General features: G+C 42.2%; 1 protein-coding gene across 1 annotated transcript in view; it reads left to right on the forward strand.

Annotated features, from left to right (window-relative positions):
- The window catches only part of LOC137422271 (uncharacterized), a 157,930-nt gene extending 145,877 nt beyond the window's left edge, over positions 1-12,053 (forward strand). The window contains exons 45-48 of the mRNA XM_078772642.1: positions 369-602; positions 5,150-5,272; positions 5,446-5,498; positions 11,939-12,053. Of these exons, the coding sequence (XP_078628768.1) occupies positions 369-602; positions 5,150-5,272; positions 5,446-5,498; positions 11,939-11,954 (426 nt within the window). The 3' untranslated portion in view covers positions 11,955-12,053. The remainder of the gene's footprint in view (positions 1-368; positions 603-5,149; positions 5,273-5,445; positions 5,499-11,938) is intronic.
- The last annotated feature ends 1,225 nt before the right edge of the window (positions 12,054-13,278 follow it).

Below are 13,278 nucleotides of genomic sequence, written 5' to 3' on the forward strand. Positions count from 1 at the left end.
AGGTCGCCCTTTTCTCTTGATATAATATTGTCCTTTACCAAGATTGCGACACTTCCTCAGATTTTCTCTTTCCTTTCACACCTCTACATATTGTGGCCTTCAATTCCTGTCATTTAGCTAAACGAAGTCTCACTTCCTGCGACTCTCTCGTTTGTACTCCTCGCTATCTACTCTCGCTTCCACTTCCTCCATATTATGAAACTCCTGATTGACATTGGTCGAGGATTTTTTTTTTTTTTAATTTTCTCTTTCTCGACTTTTTTGTCCTGCCGGCCCATCGCATTTAAATTTGCATCTTTCCTTCACAACATAATTTATCATCAAGGGTTTTATGGTTTTTAACATATTGATTTATGTTTATTCTCCAGACAGAAAACGTGCTTTACAGCAACACGGGGATTGTGAAGGTCATCAACTTTGACATTGCCACACATTTCATACATGGTCAAAAATTGTATGATGTCTGTGGCACACCTAGCTGTTGGGCACCAGAGATGACAGAGCATGGCTACGAAGGTCCCCCAGTCGATGTGTGGGCACTTGGCATCCTCTTCACGACATTATTTGTTGGACTTCAATTTGATGGACGTAATATTATTGAAGTGAGTATTGTTTATAATGGTGTCATGATAATTAATATGGTGTGAAGTAGATGCTGATGCGAAGGGTGTGTTGCATGAAGGGAGTCTTGAGTATTTCACATGCAGTGCCTTGAGAAGATATTCATACCACTTTACTTTTTTCACATTTTGGTGTGTTGCAGCCTGAATTTAAAATGGATTAAATTCACGTGTTTTGTCACTGATCCAGTTATCCACACATAATACCCCATAATGTCAACGTGGATTTAAAAAATAAATATTTTTTTACAAAATAATTTAAATTGAAAAGCTGAAATTTCAACAAGAAGACATCATGCGGAGCACGATGCTTGCAAAATCCACCCCCACCCCAAGAAAAAAAATTCCATTGATACAGCAAATTGTCCATTTCATCAAGATTAAAATTGGCAATCTTGATCAAAGCTTGGGTCAACAGGAAGAAAAGTGATGATTTTTCAGATGAAAAATGATGATTTTGTAAGGTTGACCTTGAGTTGACCTTTGACCTTTTGACCTCAAAAATATTTAGTGACTCAATGTGCAAATGCTGTTCAATTTTCAAGTCAATCGGATGAAAATTGGTGCTTTTTGAAATTCGGCCTATGTTGACCTTTTGGCCTATGTTGACGTCAAATATACTTGGTGTTTGAATTCAGTGACCAGATATGCAAGTCCTCTTCAAATTTCAAGTCAATCGGATGAAAATTGAGGATTTTAGAAATTTGGCGAACTTGGTGACCTTTGGCCTATGTTGACCTTTTGACCCCAACAATAGGCTTCTCAATTGAGACGACCTATACAACTTGGTGAAGTTTCGTGACGATCGGTTTCGAATTGTGACCTGTAGGCCTGTGACAAACAAACAAACAAACGGACAGACAGACAGACAGAACCACAAACGCAACCGACAAATATACTTGACAAATGTTCGATTTTTCAAGTAATAAGTATTCAACCCCTTTGCTATGATACTCCACATTGAGCTCATGTGCATACAATTTCCTTTGATTGTCCTTGAGATGTCTCCACAACTTGATTGCTGTGCACCCATGACTAATTCAATTGATTGGACATGATTTAAAAAGAAACACACCTTTCTATATAAGGTCCCACAGCTGACAGTGCATGCCATAGCAGAAACGTGACCATGAAGTCCAAGAAACTGTCTGTAGAATTCTGAGATGTAATTATTGAGGAGGCATCGATCTGGGGAAGGATATAAAACTATTTCTATATTAGAGTGTTGAGAGTTCCCAAGAGCACAGTGAGCTCCATCATGAGGAAATGGAAAGAATATGAAACTATCCAGACTCTTCCGGGGTAGTCCCTTGTTGTCCGACCAAACTGAACAACCCAGCAGGAATGATCTTTGTCAGAGAGGTGAGCAAGAACTTCCAGGGAAGCAGAACTCAACTGACCTGACTGGACAACTTTAAATTCGGTCAGTTGTCTGTGCTAGATTTGACTTCAATGAAAAGCCAACAACCTTGCGTAATAATTTTAAGGTCCTTGTATCCTTATACTTGTCCTTGTTTTACAATTGATACAATGTTACACTTTGCAACAATGTTGCAGAAATATAGTTGTGTAGATAAAAGGAAACGGGTGTAATTCGCTTTCAAAGTCACCCACCCCCACGTCTTGTCCCAGTGAATATGCCCACAAAACGTCGCAAGTGTATATTTAAGTGACGTCAGAAGAAATTGTGGGGAATCCTTGTCATGAAAGTTATAGGGAAAATGTATATGGACATTTCATATACATGCTAATCATTGAGAAAAATGTTACCTGACTGCCAGAAACTACGGCTGCAAACGTGACGATGCATCTTTAAGCTTTGCAACAGTATTGCAGAAATAGAATTGAGTCGGAGTAAATGTTTCATGATATTTTATGTCAAATGAATACAAAATATATAACAACAATTTATACTTTATATTCAAAATGAAGGTGTGCAAGAAACGTTGAAATGTCATGACAATTACATGCATTGTAAGAATTTCCACCATTCCGGTGACATTGATATCCCTCTGATCTACGAATGCAGTTGAAGCAGTGATCCCACTGTTCAGCTGATTCCATGATGCAGTAGCGATATCACGAGATCCCACAATATCGTTCTGATCTCCAAATGGTGCAGCACGAGAGCCAGCGCTTTCACTGTGCTCTTGCTGATTTGTCAATCCAGAGCCAATATCATGCACTCTCAACCCACTCATTCTGCGCGCAGCAGCAGCACGTCTTTGACTAGCACTCTTCTTCTTCAGCTTCGGCATCCTGAAATTAAAAAGATTTTTGTCAATTTCTATATATACATTCACTTCCGTAAATGTTGTGTTCACTTCTTTCTCAGTTTCAGCATCCTAAATTATTGTGCTTTTCTTAAGAGCTGAAAAAAATATGCTGGCCTATGGCGGCCATTTTGTGACAGATCGGGTTGACATGCGATAACAACCTACCTTGTGTGGTAAGAGTCTCACACACCAAATTTGATCAAAATCCATAAATATTTGTGGATGTTAAAGTCTTAACGTCGTTTCAGAGCCGAAAACAATATAGCGGCCTATGGCGGCCATTTTGTGACGGATCCGGTTGGAATGCAATAGCAACCTACCTTGTGTGGTAAGGGTTAAACATTCGAAGTTTGATCAAAATCTGTTAATATTTGTGGACACCAGAGTGTTAACATCGTTTTCATGACCAAAAACAAAATGGTCACCTAAATCCGCAATTTTTCAACGGATCGGGCTGAAATGTAATACCAACCTGGTCATTGAGGGGAAAGAGGCTGCATGCCATGTTTGTTCAGATTCGGTTGATATTTTTGGACGCTGGAGTGTTAACGTCGAAAAGTTGACACGACGACGACAGACGACGGACGCCGCCGGGTGGACAATAGTCACTGCAGCACGTCACAAATCTAGGCTTTATGGCCGACGAAATGCAGTTTGGATTTATGCCAGTAAGAGAAATGACAGACGCACTTTTTATTGTGAGGCAGTTGCAGGAGAAGTACATGGAGAAGAGGAAGAAGTTGTTTCTTGGGTTTGTTGATCTGGAGAAAGCATTCGATAGGGTTCCACGTGAAGTATTGACATGGGCATTGAGGAAGTTCGGAGTGGAGGAATGGTTGATCAGAGTAGTGATGGCAATGTAGAAAAGAGCGTGCCCAGCTGTCAGGACGAAGGACGGGAACAGTGGTGAGTTTGAGGTGAAGGTAAGAGTGCATCAGGGTTCGGTACGAAGTCCACTACGATTTGTAGCTGTGATGGAGGTGCTGGCTCGGAATGACAAGGAGGGTTTACCGTGGGAATTGTTGTGTGGTGATGATCTGGTGTTGATTTTGGAAAGTATGGATGGACTGAAGGAGAAGATGAACAAGTGGAAGGAATGTATGAGACAAAAGGTCTGGAGGTGAATATCGGAAAAATGAAGGTGATGGCAAGTGGTAAAGCATGTGGTGAGGTGGAAAGAACTGGGACATGGCCGTGTGCTGTGTGCAGGAAGGGTGTCGGAGTGAACTCCATTCAATGTACAATGTGTGCTGAGTGGGATCATCAAAGATGTTGTGGTCTGCGAGGGTCATTAACCAGTGTGGCAGCCACATTCAAGCATAAGGTGCGCACAGAGGGAGCTGCAGATGGAGGAAATGTTGAGTTGGATCTTGGAGATGGCGTGAAGCTGGAAGGTGTGAAAACATTTTGTAACCTAGGAGACGTGCTGAATGGAGAAGGTGGATCAGACTCGGCAACGGTTGCTCGGGTGAGATGTGCATGGAAGAAGTTTTGGGAACTGAGTGGTGTGCTGACGAGGTGGGGAGTGTCGTTGAAGCTGAAGGGAAAGGTGTATGCTGCATGTGTGAGAAGTGTTATGATTTATGGGAGCGAGACATGGGTAATGAATGTAGAGCAGCAACGAAGGCTGGAAAGGGTGGAAATGCGAATGGTTCGGTGGATGTGCAGAGTATCGTTGAGAGAGAGGAAGACAAATGATGAATTGTGAAAGATGATGGGAATGGAACCTGTGATGGATGCTGTGAAGAGAAAAAGGTTGAGATGGTTTGGTCATTTGTTGAGGAAGGATGAAAGTGACTGGTTGAGAAGAGTGATGGAAATGAATGTGGAAGGAAGTAGAGGACGGGGAAGACCGAGAAAGACTTGGCTGAAGGTGTTGAAAGAATAAATGCAGGCAAGGGGGTTAACAAGGGGAGATGCAGAAAATAGGGCAAAATGGAGAAGATTGTCATGGGGCCCGCAAGGCTAACCCCAGCTCTAGCAGCGAAAATGGCCTTTAAATACCTGTTGTTGTTGTTCAGATATCCAATTATTGAGTTCAGAGTGTTTCTTTTTCAGCTGAGAAAAAAACTTTTGTGTTGTGCACCATAACTTATTTGATGAATGAATGTATTTTATGAGTTTTGAATCAAACCTTGGTCATTGCATCAGTGAGTGCTTGTTGGGAATATGCTTGTTATGCAAATGTAAGTGTTCGATTTCAACGATTGTTTCGGATTCGGACACAAATACACTTGTTTTTCTTCTTTGCAGATGTCACCTGACAAGACTGACTTCAATGTGGGAAACAGTCCACCAACCATTGGAAGGGAAACATTGGTTTCCCTTCTGACTGCGATGCTTCGGAAGCGTCCATTGCAAAGGCTCACGATGACGGTGAGGGATTGATACAGTTTTCAACTGCAGTGTTTTATTTGCACGGACAAGAATGTTCTCACATGCTTGGGTTACTGACCTCTTCTTATTGTGGTTAAAATGCAATTGCTCATCAGTGGATGTGTTTCCTGACCGTATTTATATTTGATTCCAACACATCCATTGTTTTGCAGGAGATTGTGAACCACACATGGTTCAAGGAAAATCACCCGCTGCAATTTTATAGGTAACCGACACTCCTTTTGTTCTCTTTTTACATTTTCCAATCTTATTGTTTCTTTGCAAAATGGAGTCTCATGGAAGAGCATGGTGTTAGAGTACGTGAACTTGTAATAGGGCACCAGGGCGAGCCTTCAACAAAATGAACATGAACTTCCAGTTCCAGGTCCCTGTGCGTTTGACTTGAATCGTGCCATGTGTCTTTCCAGTTTATCAAAGCTGAGTGTTCGGACCAGATCCGTTGTCTCTCCATGTTTGTAGCTCTACCACCATCAGGGGGCATAGGTTATGTTGTTGTCACCTCTGGCTGTCTATTTGTTTCTTTGTCTGTGAAGAAGATATCTCAGAGTTGTGGATGGGTTCGGAGAAATTTGATGGAGAGGTTGTGTGTGCGACAAGGATGAAATGATGAGATTTTGGTGAAGATTTGGATCTGAGATTTTAAAATGTGATTCCTCACAATTGAAAATGGTCTGTTGAGTGATAAGTATTTGTGATATTGAGTTGAGCTCTTTCACAAGCCTCGATTCAGTATACAACAACAAAAAAAAAAAAAAAAAAAAAAGTGATATTGAGTGATAAGCTCGGGCTAAAACCGATATATAGCAGAAATGATTCAAATTTGATGAATTTTCGCACTGAATCGCACTGAAATTCAAATCGCACTGAATCCCAATACGATAATTTTTTTTTAATGTTTAAGTGATTATTTACCATTGAGTGAAAGGGCCAAAAACAATACACTACCGGTCAAAAGTTTTAGAACACCAATTTTTCTAGTTTTTGTTGAAATTTAAGCATTTCAAGTCCAGGGAATAACCTGAAATGGTACAAAGGTAAGCAGTAAACTGCTCGAGGTTGAAAAAAAAAATGTTTCGGTGAGCAAAAACGGGGAAATAATGTAAATTAAACAGTTACATTCCAAAAAAAAAGGCCTTCTTCAGGGAACAAGTAATGGGTTAACAACTTACAGCTGTTCTGCAGCAATGTAAGTCAATTAAGCCTTGAACTTTGATGCAAACAATTCCTACAGGTGTCCCAACCTCAGCTGATTACTTGATTACAAACCCCTGTCTGTATAAAAGCAGTATTGGAACAGACTGTTATTACACCCTCTGAAGCATTATTTGGACAATATTGCACTGCAGGAAGTAGTATATTGGAAACTGGAGGAAACTCTGACAGGAAGAGGTCTGGCAGACCCAAAGCCACAACAGAATCAGAAGACAAGTTTCTGAGAGTCAACAGCTTGCGTGATAGGCGGCTCACAGGACAACAGCTTCAAGCACAGCTTAACACTGGTCGAAGTAAGCAAGTCTCAGTTTCAACTGTGAATAGAAGACTTCGAGCTGCAGGTTTGACAGGTCGAGTGGCAGTAAGAAAGACATTGCTAAGATGGCAAAATAAGAAAAAGAGACTTGCCTAGGCCATGAAGCACTGCCAGTGGACTACTGAAGACGAGAAGAAGGTGTTATGGACCGATGAATCAAACTTTTAAATCTTTGGTTCATCATGCAGGGTTTTTGTATGCCGTTGAGTAGGCGAAAGGATCGTTCCTCAGTATGTGACACCAACTGTCAAACATGGAGGAGGAATCGTGATGGTCTGGGGCTCTTATGCTGGATCCAGAGTCGGTGACTTGCATAGAGTGACTGGCACCCTGAACCAAAAGGGATACCACAGCATTTTGCAGCGCCATGCAATGCCCTCTGGTATACACCTAGTTGGTCAGGGGTTCATCCTGCAGCAAGATAATGACCCTAAACACACCTCCAGGCTCTGTCAAAACTACCTTCGAGGAAAAGAACAAGACAGGAGGCTTCAAATCATGGAGTGGCCAGCACAGTCTCCACACTTAAACCCCATCGAGCTGGTTTGGGATGAAATGGAAAAAATGGTGAAAGCAAAGTAACCTACAAGTGCAACACTTTTGTGGGAACTTCTGCAACAGTGTTGGGAAGAACTTCCCGAACAATATTTAATTTCCATTGAAGAAAGGATAGCACGAGTGTGTTCGGTGGTTTTATCTGCAAAAGGTGGCTACTTTTCCGAGTCAAAAATATAAATTAAATTTTGTTAAACAAAATGATTCTATGATTTCTTTTTATCTCCAATTGTTTATTTGTTCTATGCTTAATTTCAGAGTACATTGAGACATTAAACCACTTAAATTTCAATAAAAACTAGAAAAATTGAGGTGGTCCAAAACTTCTTACCGGTTGTGTATATGGCATGATATTGTGGATGAGTTATATGAAAACTTGGTGCATGATTTTCATAGGTGACAAGAACAAGCCAATTTGATTTTGGTTCACAACCGGGATTCGGATCCGACCTATTGGATGGATACAAAACATAAACTCCTCAACCTTTCAGAAATATTGGCTCTACCGAATGCCCATCTATATTATAATAGCCGTAGATGATTCTGTTGGGTGTCTGTCTGGGGTGTGGCTTACTCGGTTTGCAGAGTACCTCCACCCATAGCTCCACCCATTCTGGGAGTGGTTTCATATAATTATAAACAAATATCCACCATTTTATTAACTCGCATAGCTTTGAGGCCTGTTTTGTAGGCCCGTGGTGTCTTGCTCTCTCCCAGTTTTATTTCAAATCAAATTCGATATATCATTTCATTTTTCACAGTCGCTAACATTGTTTTAGACTCGGTTGAAAAAAAACGGGAAGAAAATACAATGAAAGTTGCCGTTTATAGAACGAAATGAATTCTCAAACGCCTGTAACTTCAAGGCCATTGAGTCTCTCTCACGCCTTTATCTCCAATCTAACTCACCATATGATTTCATTTTTATCGATGGTTTTACTTTTAGACTCGGTGTCAGCAATAATTGAGAACATTCCACACACGCGGGAAAATGCAGAGATATATTTTAAAAAATCGCGTCATGGTGTATCATACACCGCCCAACATGACACCGACGGCAATGTGTCGATATATATTAAAAATTCGCTTTTGCTTTTCCGTTAAGATATATTACTTTTTCGTTTGATGACGGTCGTCACAAAAACGACAACAATGATGCCGACATATATTTCTTTGTTTTTATTTCATTCAACATTATTAGCCGGAAGTAAAATATGTTTCAGGAAATTACCGAGATATTTCTTCGTTTTTTTTATTAGTTATGTGCGCATACACTTTAAATAGGTTTATTTGAAATCTTTAATTTTCCACAAACATTCCACACACGCGGGAAAATACAGAGATCTATTTTTTAAAATCGCGTCATGGTGTATCATACACCGCCCAACATGACACCGACGGCAATGTGTAGATATATATTAAAAATTCGCTTTTGCTTTTCCGTTAAGATATGTTACTTTTTCGTTTGATGACAGTCGTCACAAAAACGTCAACAATGATGCCGACATATATTTCTTCGTTTTTATTTCATTCAACATTATTAGCCGGAAGTAAAATATGTTTCAGGAAATTTCAGGACGGGGAATTTCTTCGTTTTTTTAATTAGTTATGTGCGCATACACTTTAAATAGGTTTATTTGAAATCTTTAATTTTCCACAATATAATTTACTTGCCATTTATCATTTGATGATTACGAGACAAATTCCTCTTGAGGATCGTGACAATTCATGCGCTGCGTGGAAACTTATATTTCCAAAATGAATGAGACGGTCGATGAAGAACGCAGACTTGAACAGGATGTAGCAAGAAAGCGAATGAGACGGGCGAACGAGTCCGTCGACGAACGTCAATGCAAACTTGCGGGGTCACCCGTGGGAATCCCACGGGCATGGATGTGTGTGACATTTCGACATATTGACTTAGATGCTGCACATTCATTTTTACAAAATGGTTACTGGCAAGTCATCAGATCCAGAAATGGTGTAATGAACACAATTTATTTACGCGCAAGCAAGAAAGCATGACGGCCCGATTTCCGATTCCGACGGGCGAGACGGGCCGAGGGGCCGACGGGCGAGACGGGCCGATTTGGAGCAAGAAAAAGAACGAGACGGGAGAAAAACGAGAGAAACGAGACGGGGAAAGCCGATTGGAGAGGCGAGTGAGGAGCGATTGGAGAGGCGAGTGAGGAGCGATTGGAGAGGCGAGTGAGGAGCGATTGGAGAGGCGAGTGAGGAGCGATTGGAGAGGCGAGTGAGGAGCGATTGGAGAGGCGAGTGAGGAGCGATTGGAGAGGCGAGTGAGGAGCGATTGGAGGGGCGAGTGAGGAGCGATTGGAGGGGCGAGTGAGGAGCGATTGGAGGGGCGAGTGAGGAGCGATTGGAGGGGCGAGTGAGGAGCGATTGGAGGGGCGAGTGAGGAGCGATTGGAGGGGCGAGTGAGGAGCGATTGGAGGGGTGAGTGAGGAGCGATTGGAGGGGCGAATGAGGAGCGATTGGAGAGGCGAGTGAGGAGCGATTGGAGAGGCGATTGGAGAGGCGAGTGAGGAGCGATTGGAGAGGCGAGGAGTGCGTCAGGTGGAGAGAGGAGAGCATCAGGTGGAGAGAGGAGAGCGTCAGGTGGAGAGAGGAGAGTGTCAGGTGGAGAGGAGTGAGGGGTCACATATTATGTGAAATAAATAAATTGTGTTCATTACACCATTTCTGGATCTGATGAATTGCCAGTAACCATTTTTAATGTGCAGCATCTAACTCAATATGTCGAAATGTCCCACGGGTGACCCCACTATATTTCTTCGTTTTTATTTCATTCAACATTATTATCCGGAAGTAAAGGTTCACATGTTCATTTCATGTGTGCAAAAACAAACTCCATTTCACGTGTGCATGGACATGAAACACAGATGGGAAATTGCTGAGATATTTCGTTCGAAGCAATTCTACACCGCCCAAATAAAATATTTCACCGATACACCGAGCGAATTTCAGCGAATTTCAGCGAATTTCACCGAGTTTCAGGAAATTACCCAGAGATATTTCTTCATTTTTATTTCATTAGTTACTAGCAGAAGTACTCAGCGTTGCCGGGCGGGGGAGGCGGGGAGGGCACGTACACTTTAAACATGTATATACATGTGGGATGTGGGATATGTGTGTGTGTGTGTGTGTGTGTGTGTGTGTGTGTGTGTGTGTGTGTGTGTGTGTGTGTGTGTGTGTGTGTGTGTGTGTGTGTGTGTGTGTGTATATATATATGTCTGTGTATGTGTGTGTGTGTATGTGTGTATATATGTGTGTGTATATGTGTATGTGTGTCGGTGTACATGTGTGTCGGTGTACATGTGTGTGTACACATGTGTATGTGTGTGTATGTGTATATATGTGTGTGTCTATGTGTATATATGTGTGTCTGTATGTGTATATATATATATATGTGTGTGGGTGTACATGTGTGTGTACGTGTGTGTGTGTGTACGTGTGTGTGTGTGTGTGTGTGTGTGTGTGTGTGTGTCATTGTGAAACAGGTGCAGCATCTAACTCAATATGTCGAAATGTCACACACGTCCATGCCCGTGGGATTCCCACGGGTGAAACCTCTAGTTCCAGTATATTTATCTATTCTCCACCAGTCTGTTTGTCTGTCCGTTCAGGAAGTCACAAAATCAAGTCACCACCGTTTTTAAGCGGTGAAGCCGCTTCAATATTTGACTGTCCATCCATCAAAAATTAAGAAGAAGAAGAACCTCCTACCTACCGTGTTTAATTCTAAGGGGTTCCAAAGGGTAATTCCAATTGGTTCTAAGGGGTAATTCTGAAGGTATCCAAAGGATAATTCCAATTGGTTCTAAACGGTAATTCTATAGGTTTCTAAAGTGTAATTCTAAAGAGTTCTCAAGGGTGCCAAAGGTAAATTCTTCAGGTTTCTAAAGCATATATTCGATTCCAACGGCTACACCGCTGGTAGACTTTCGGTCTTGTTTTCTTCTTCTCAGGAAACACTCGCCTCTCCAAATATCCACACTCGCACCCACTCGCGAAATCACAGCACCGATACTGGTAACTTGCAGTGGTACATGTACACCAGAGACGTGTGGGGACTGAGAACCAACACGGAGAGAAAAAACAAAAGCCATAAGAATTACCCTTAAGAACCCTGTGGAATTATCCTTTATAAGCCTCCAGAACGACCCTTTCAAACTTTGGAACTCTCGAGGATTCAAACACAGCCTAGACAGCTCAGAAGTGAGTGGAGGAGCTTGGGACACTAAGGGGAAAGAAAAAAGTGTGGTTAAAAAAAAAAACTCTGGTGATCTTCACCCCCTCTTTACCATGTAACATTTCTTGGCTTCATTGTCAACTGTGTATGAAGATACTTGGTAGTTATGTGCTCTTTCTTTCTTCACCCTGAGAACAGTGTAGTGGTGTTGTTTGCTGTCTGAATGTGGAAAACACAAAGAACCGATGCAGTCTGATTTTCACCTGCCTGACTGCATTTTTATTCTGAGATTGTTTCTTATTTGTGACATTTATTTGTGACAGCTTTACAAAATCTTTACTTTCTGCAGGAATGCTGAGCCTTAAGTATCAAATGGATCTGTTGATGAGCCGCTAATTGGTGAGTTTTGAAATTTAATCTTTTCACAAAATATACACATTTCCAAGTCCAATAAAAGAGACTTGAAAATGTTTTGTTGTTGTTTTCTTTATTTTTGAATTTGCTGGTGGTGGCTGCTTGTTCCGCTTGACAGTGACACAAACAACTTCTTCTCATCACAGTAATATTTCCCGTGCATGCTCCAAACTTTTTGTTTTTATCCTCCAGTCACGCCATGGCAGTGTTTTAGCAGCTTCACTTGGTCACAGGTGTAACTTTAATGCAGAGGGACCCAATGTCTCCCAGAGGGACCCAAATGTGTCAGATCACAAAGACAGCCTTCTTTCACCTGAAAAACATCGCCCGTCTCCGTCCATCCCTCTCCTCCGTGGCTGCAGAAACCCTCATCCACGCCTTCATCACTTCCCATCTGGACTACTGCAATAGCCTCCTTTATGGTTCACCCTCAACAATCACCAATAAACTCCAATACATTCAGAACTCCGCTGCCCGTCTACTCACCCATTCCCGGACCCGTGACCACATCACCCCCGTCCTTTACAAGCTTCACTGGCTCCCCATCTCCCAGAGAATCCAGTACAAAATCCTACTCTTGACCTACAAAGCCCTCCATAACCTGGCCCCATCCTACCTGGCTGACCTCCTCTCCAGACACACTCCCACCCGCAACCTCCGCTCTGCTGGTACCAACCTCCTGACCCCCCCCCATCCAGACCAAATTTAGATCCTGGGGGGACAGGGCCTTCTCCATCGCTGCTCCCACCCTCTGGAACTCGCTACCTCACACCATCAGAGACTCCTCCTCACTCACCACATTCAAAACATCACTCAAGACCCACCTGTTCAACACTGCATTCAACATTTAACCCACAGCATCTAACCCCTGACTATCTCCTCTCCTTCTCCCTCCTTTGTGCTTTGAATATTTCCCTATTGATTCTTCTTTTTTTGCAATTGTTTTTACTAGGGCATGCCCGTACTATATCTATATCTAAAATTATATCCCCCCCCCTCTATTGACATGAAATGGGTTGGTCCAAAGCGAACGGCTTGCGAGTACGGTGACAATCCCCCCCCCTCTATTTACATGAAATGGTTTGGTCCAAAGCGAACGGCTTGCGGAGTTTGGTAAAGAAATCGCCATAGCGTGCCCAAACGCGCAGGAAAGCGAAAGAATCGCAAATTTAAGGAAATGCCCGTACTTCCGTAAGGAAGAGAAAAAAAATGAAAAGGAAAAACATTCCAAACCGCGAGGGAAAACAACACGGCACGTCGACACAACAACGTGTC

The sequence above is a fragment of the Myxine glutinosa genome, chromosome 2, assembly GCF_964187855.1.
Source record: "Myxine glutinosa chromosome 2, kmMyxGlut1.1, whole genome shotgun sequence".
Lineage (NCBI taxonomy): Eukaryota > Metazoa > Chordata > Myxini > Myxiniformes > Myxinidae > Myxine > Myxine glutinosa.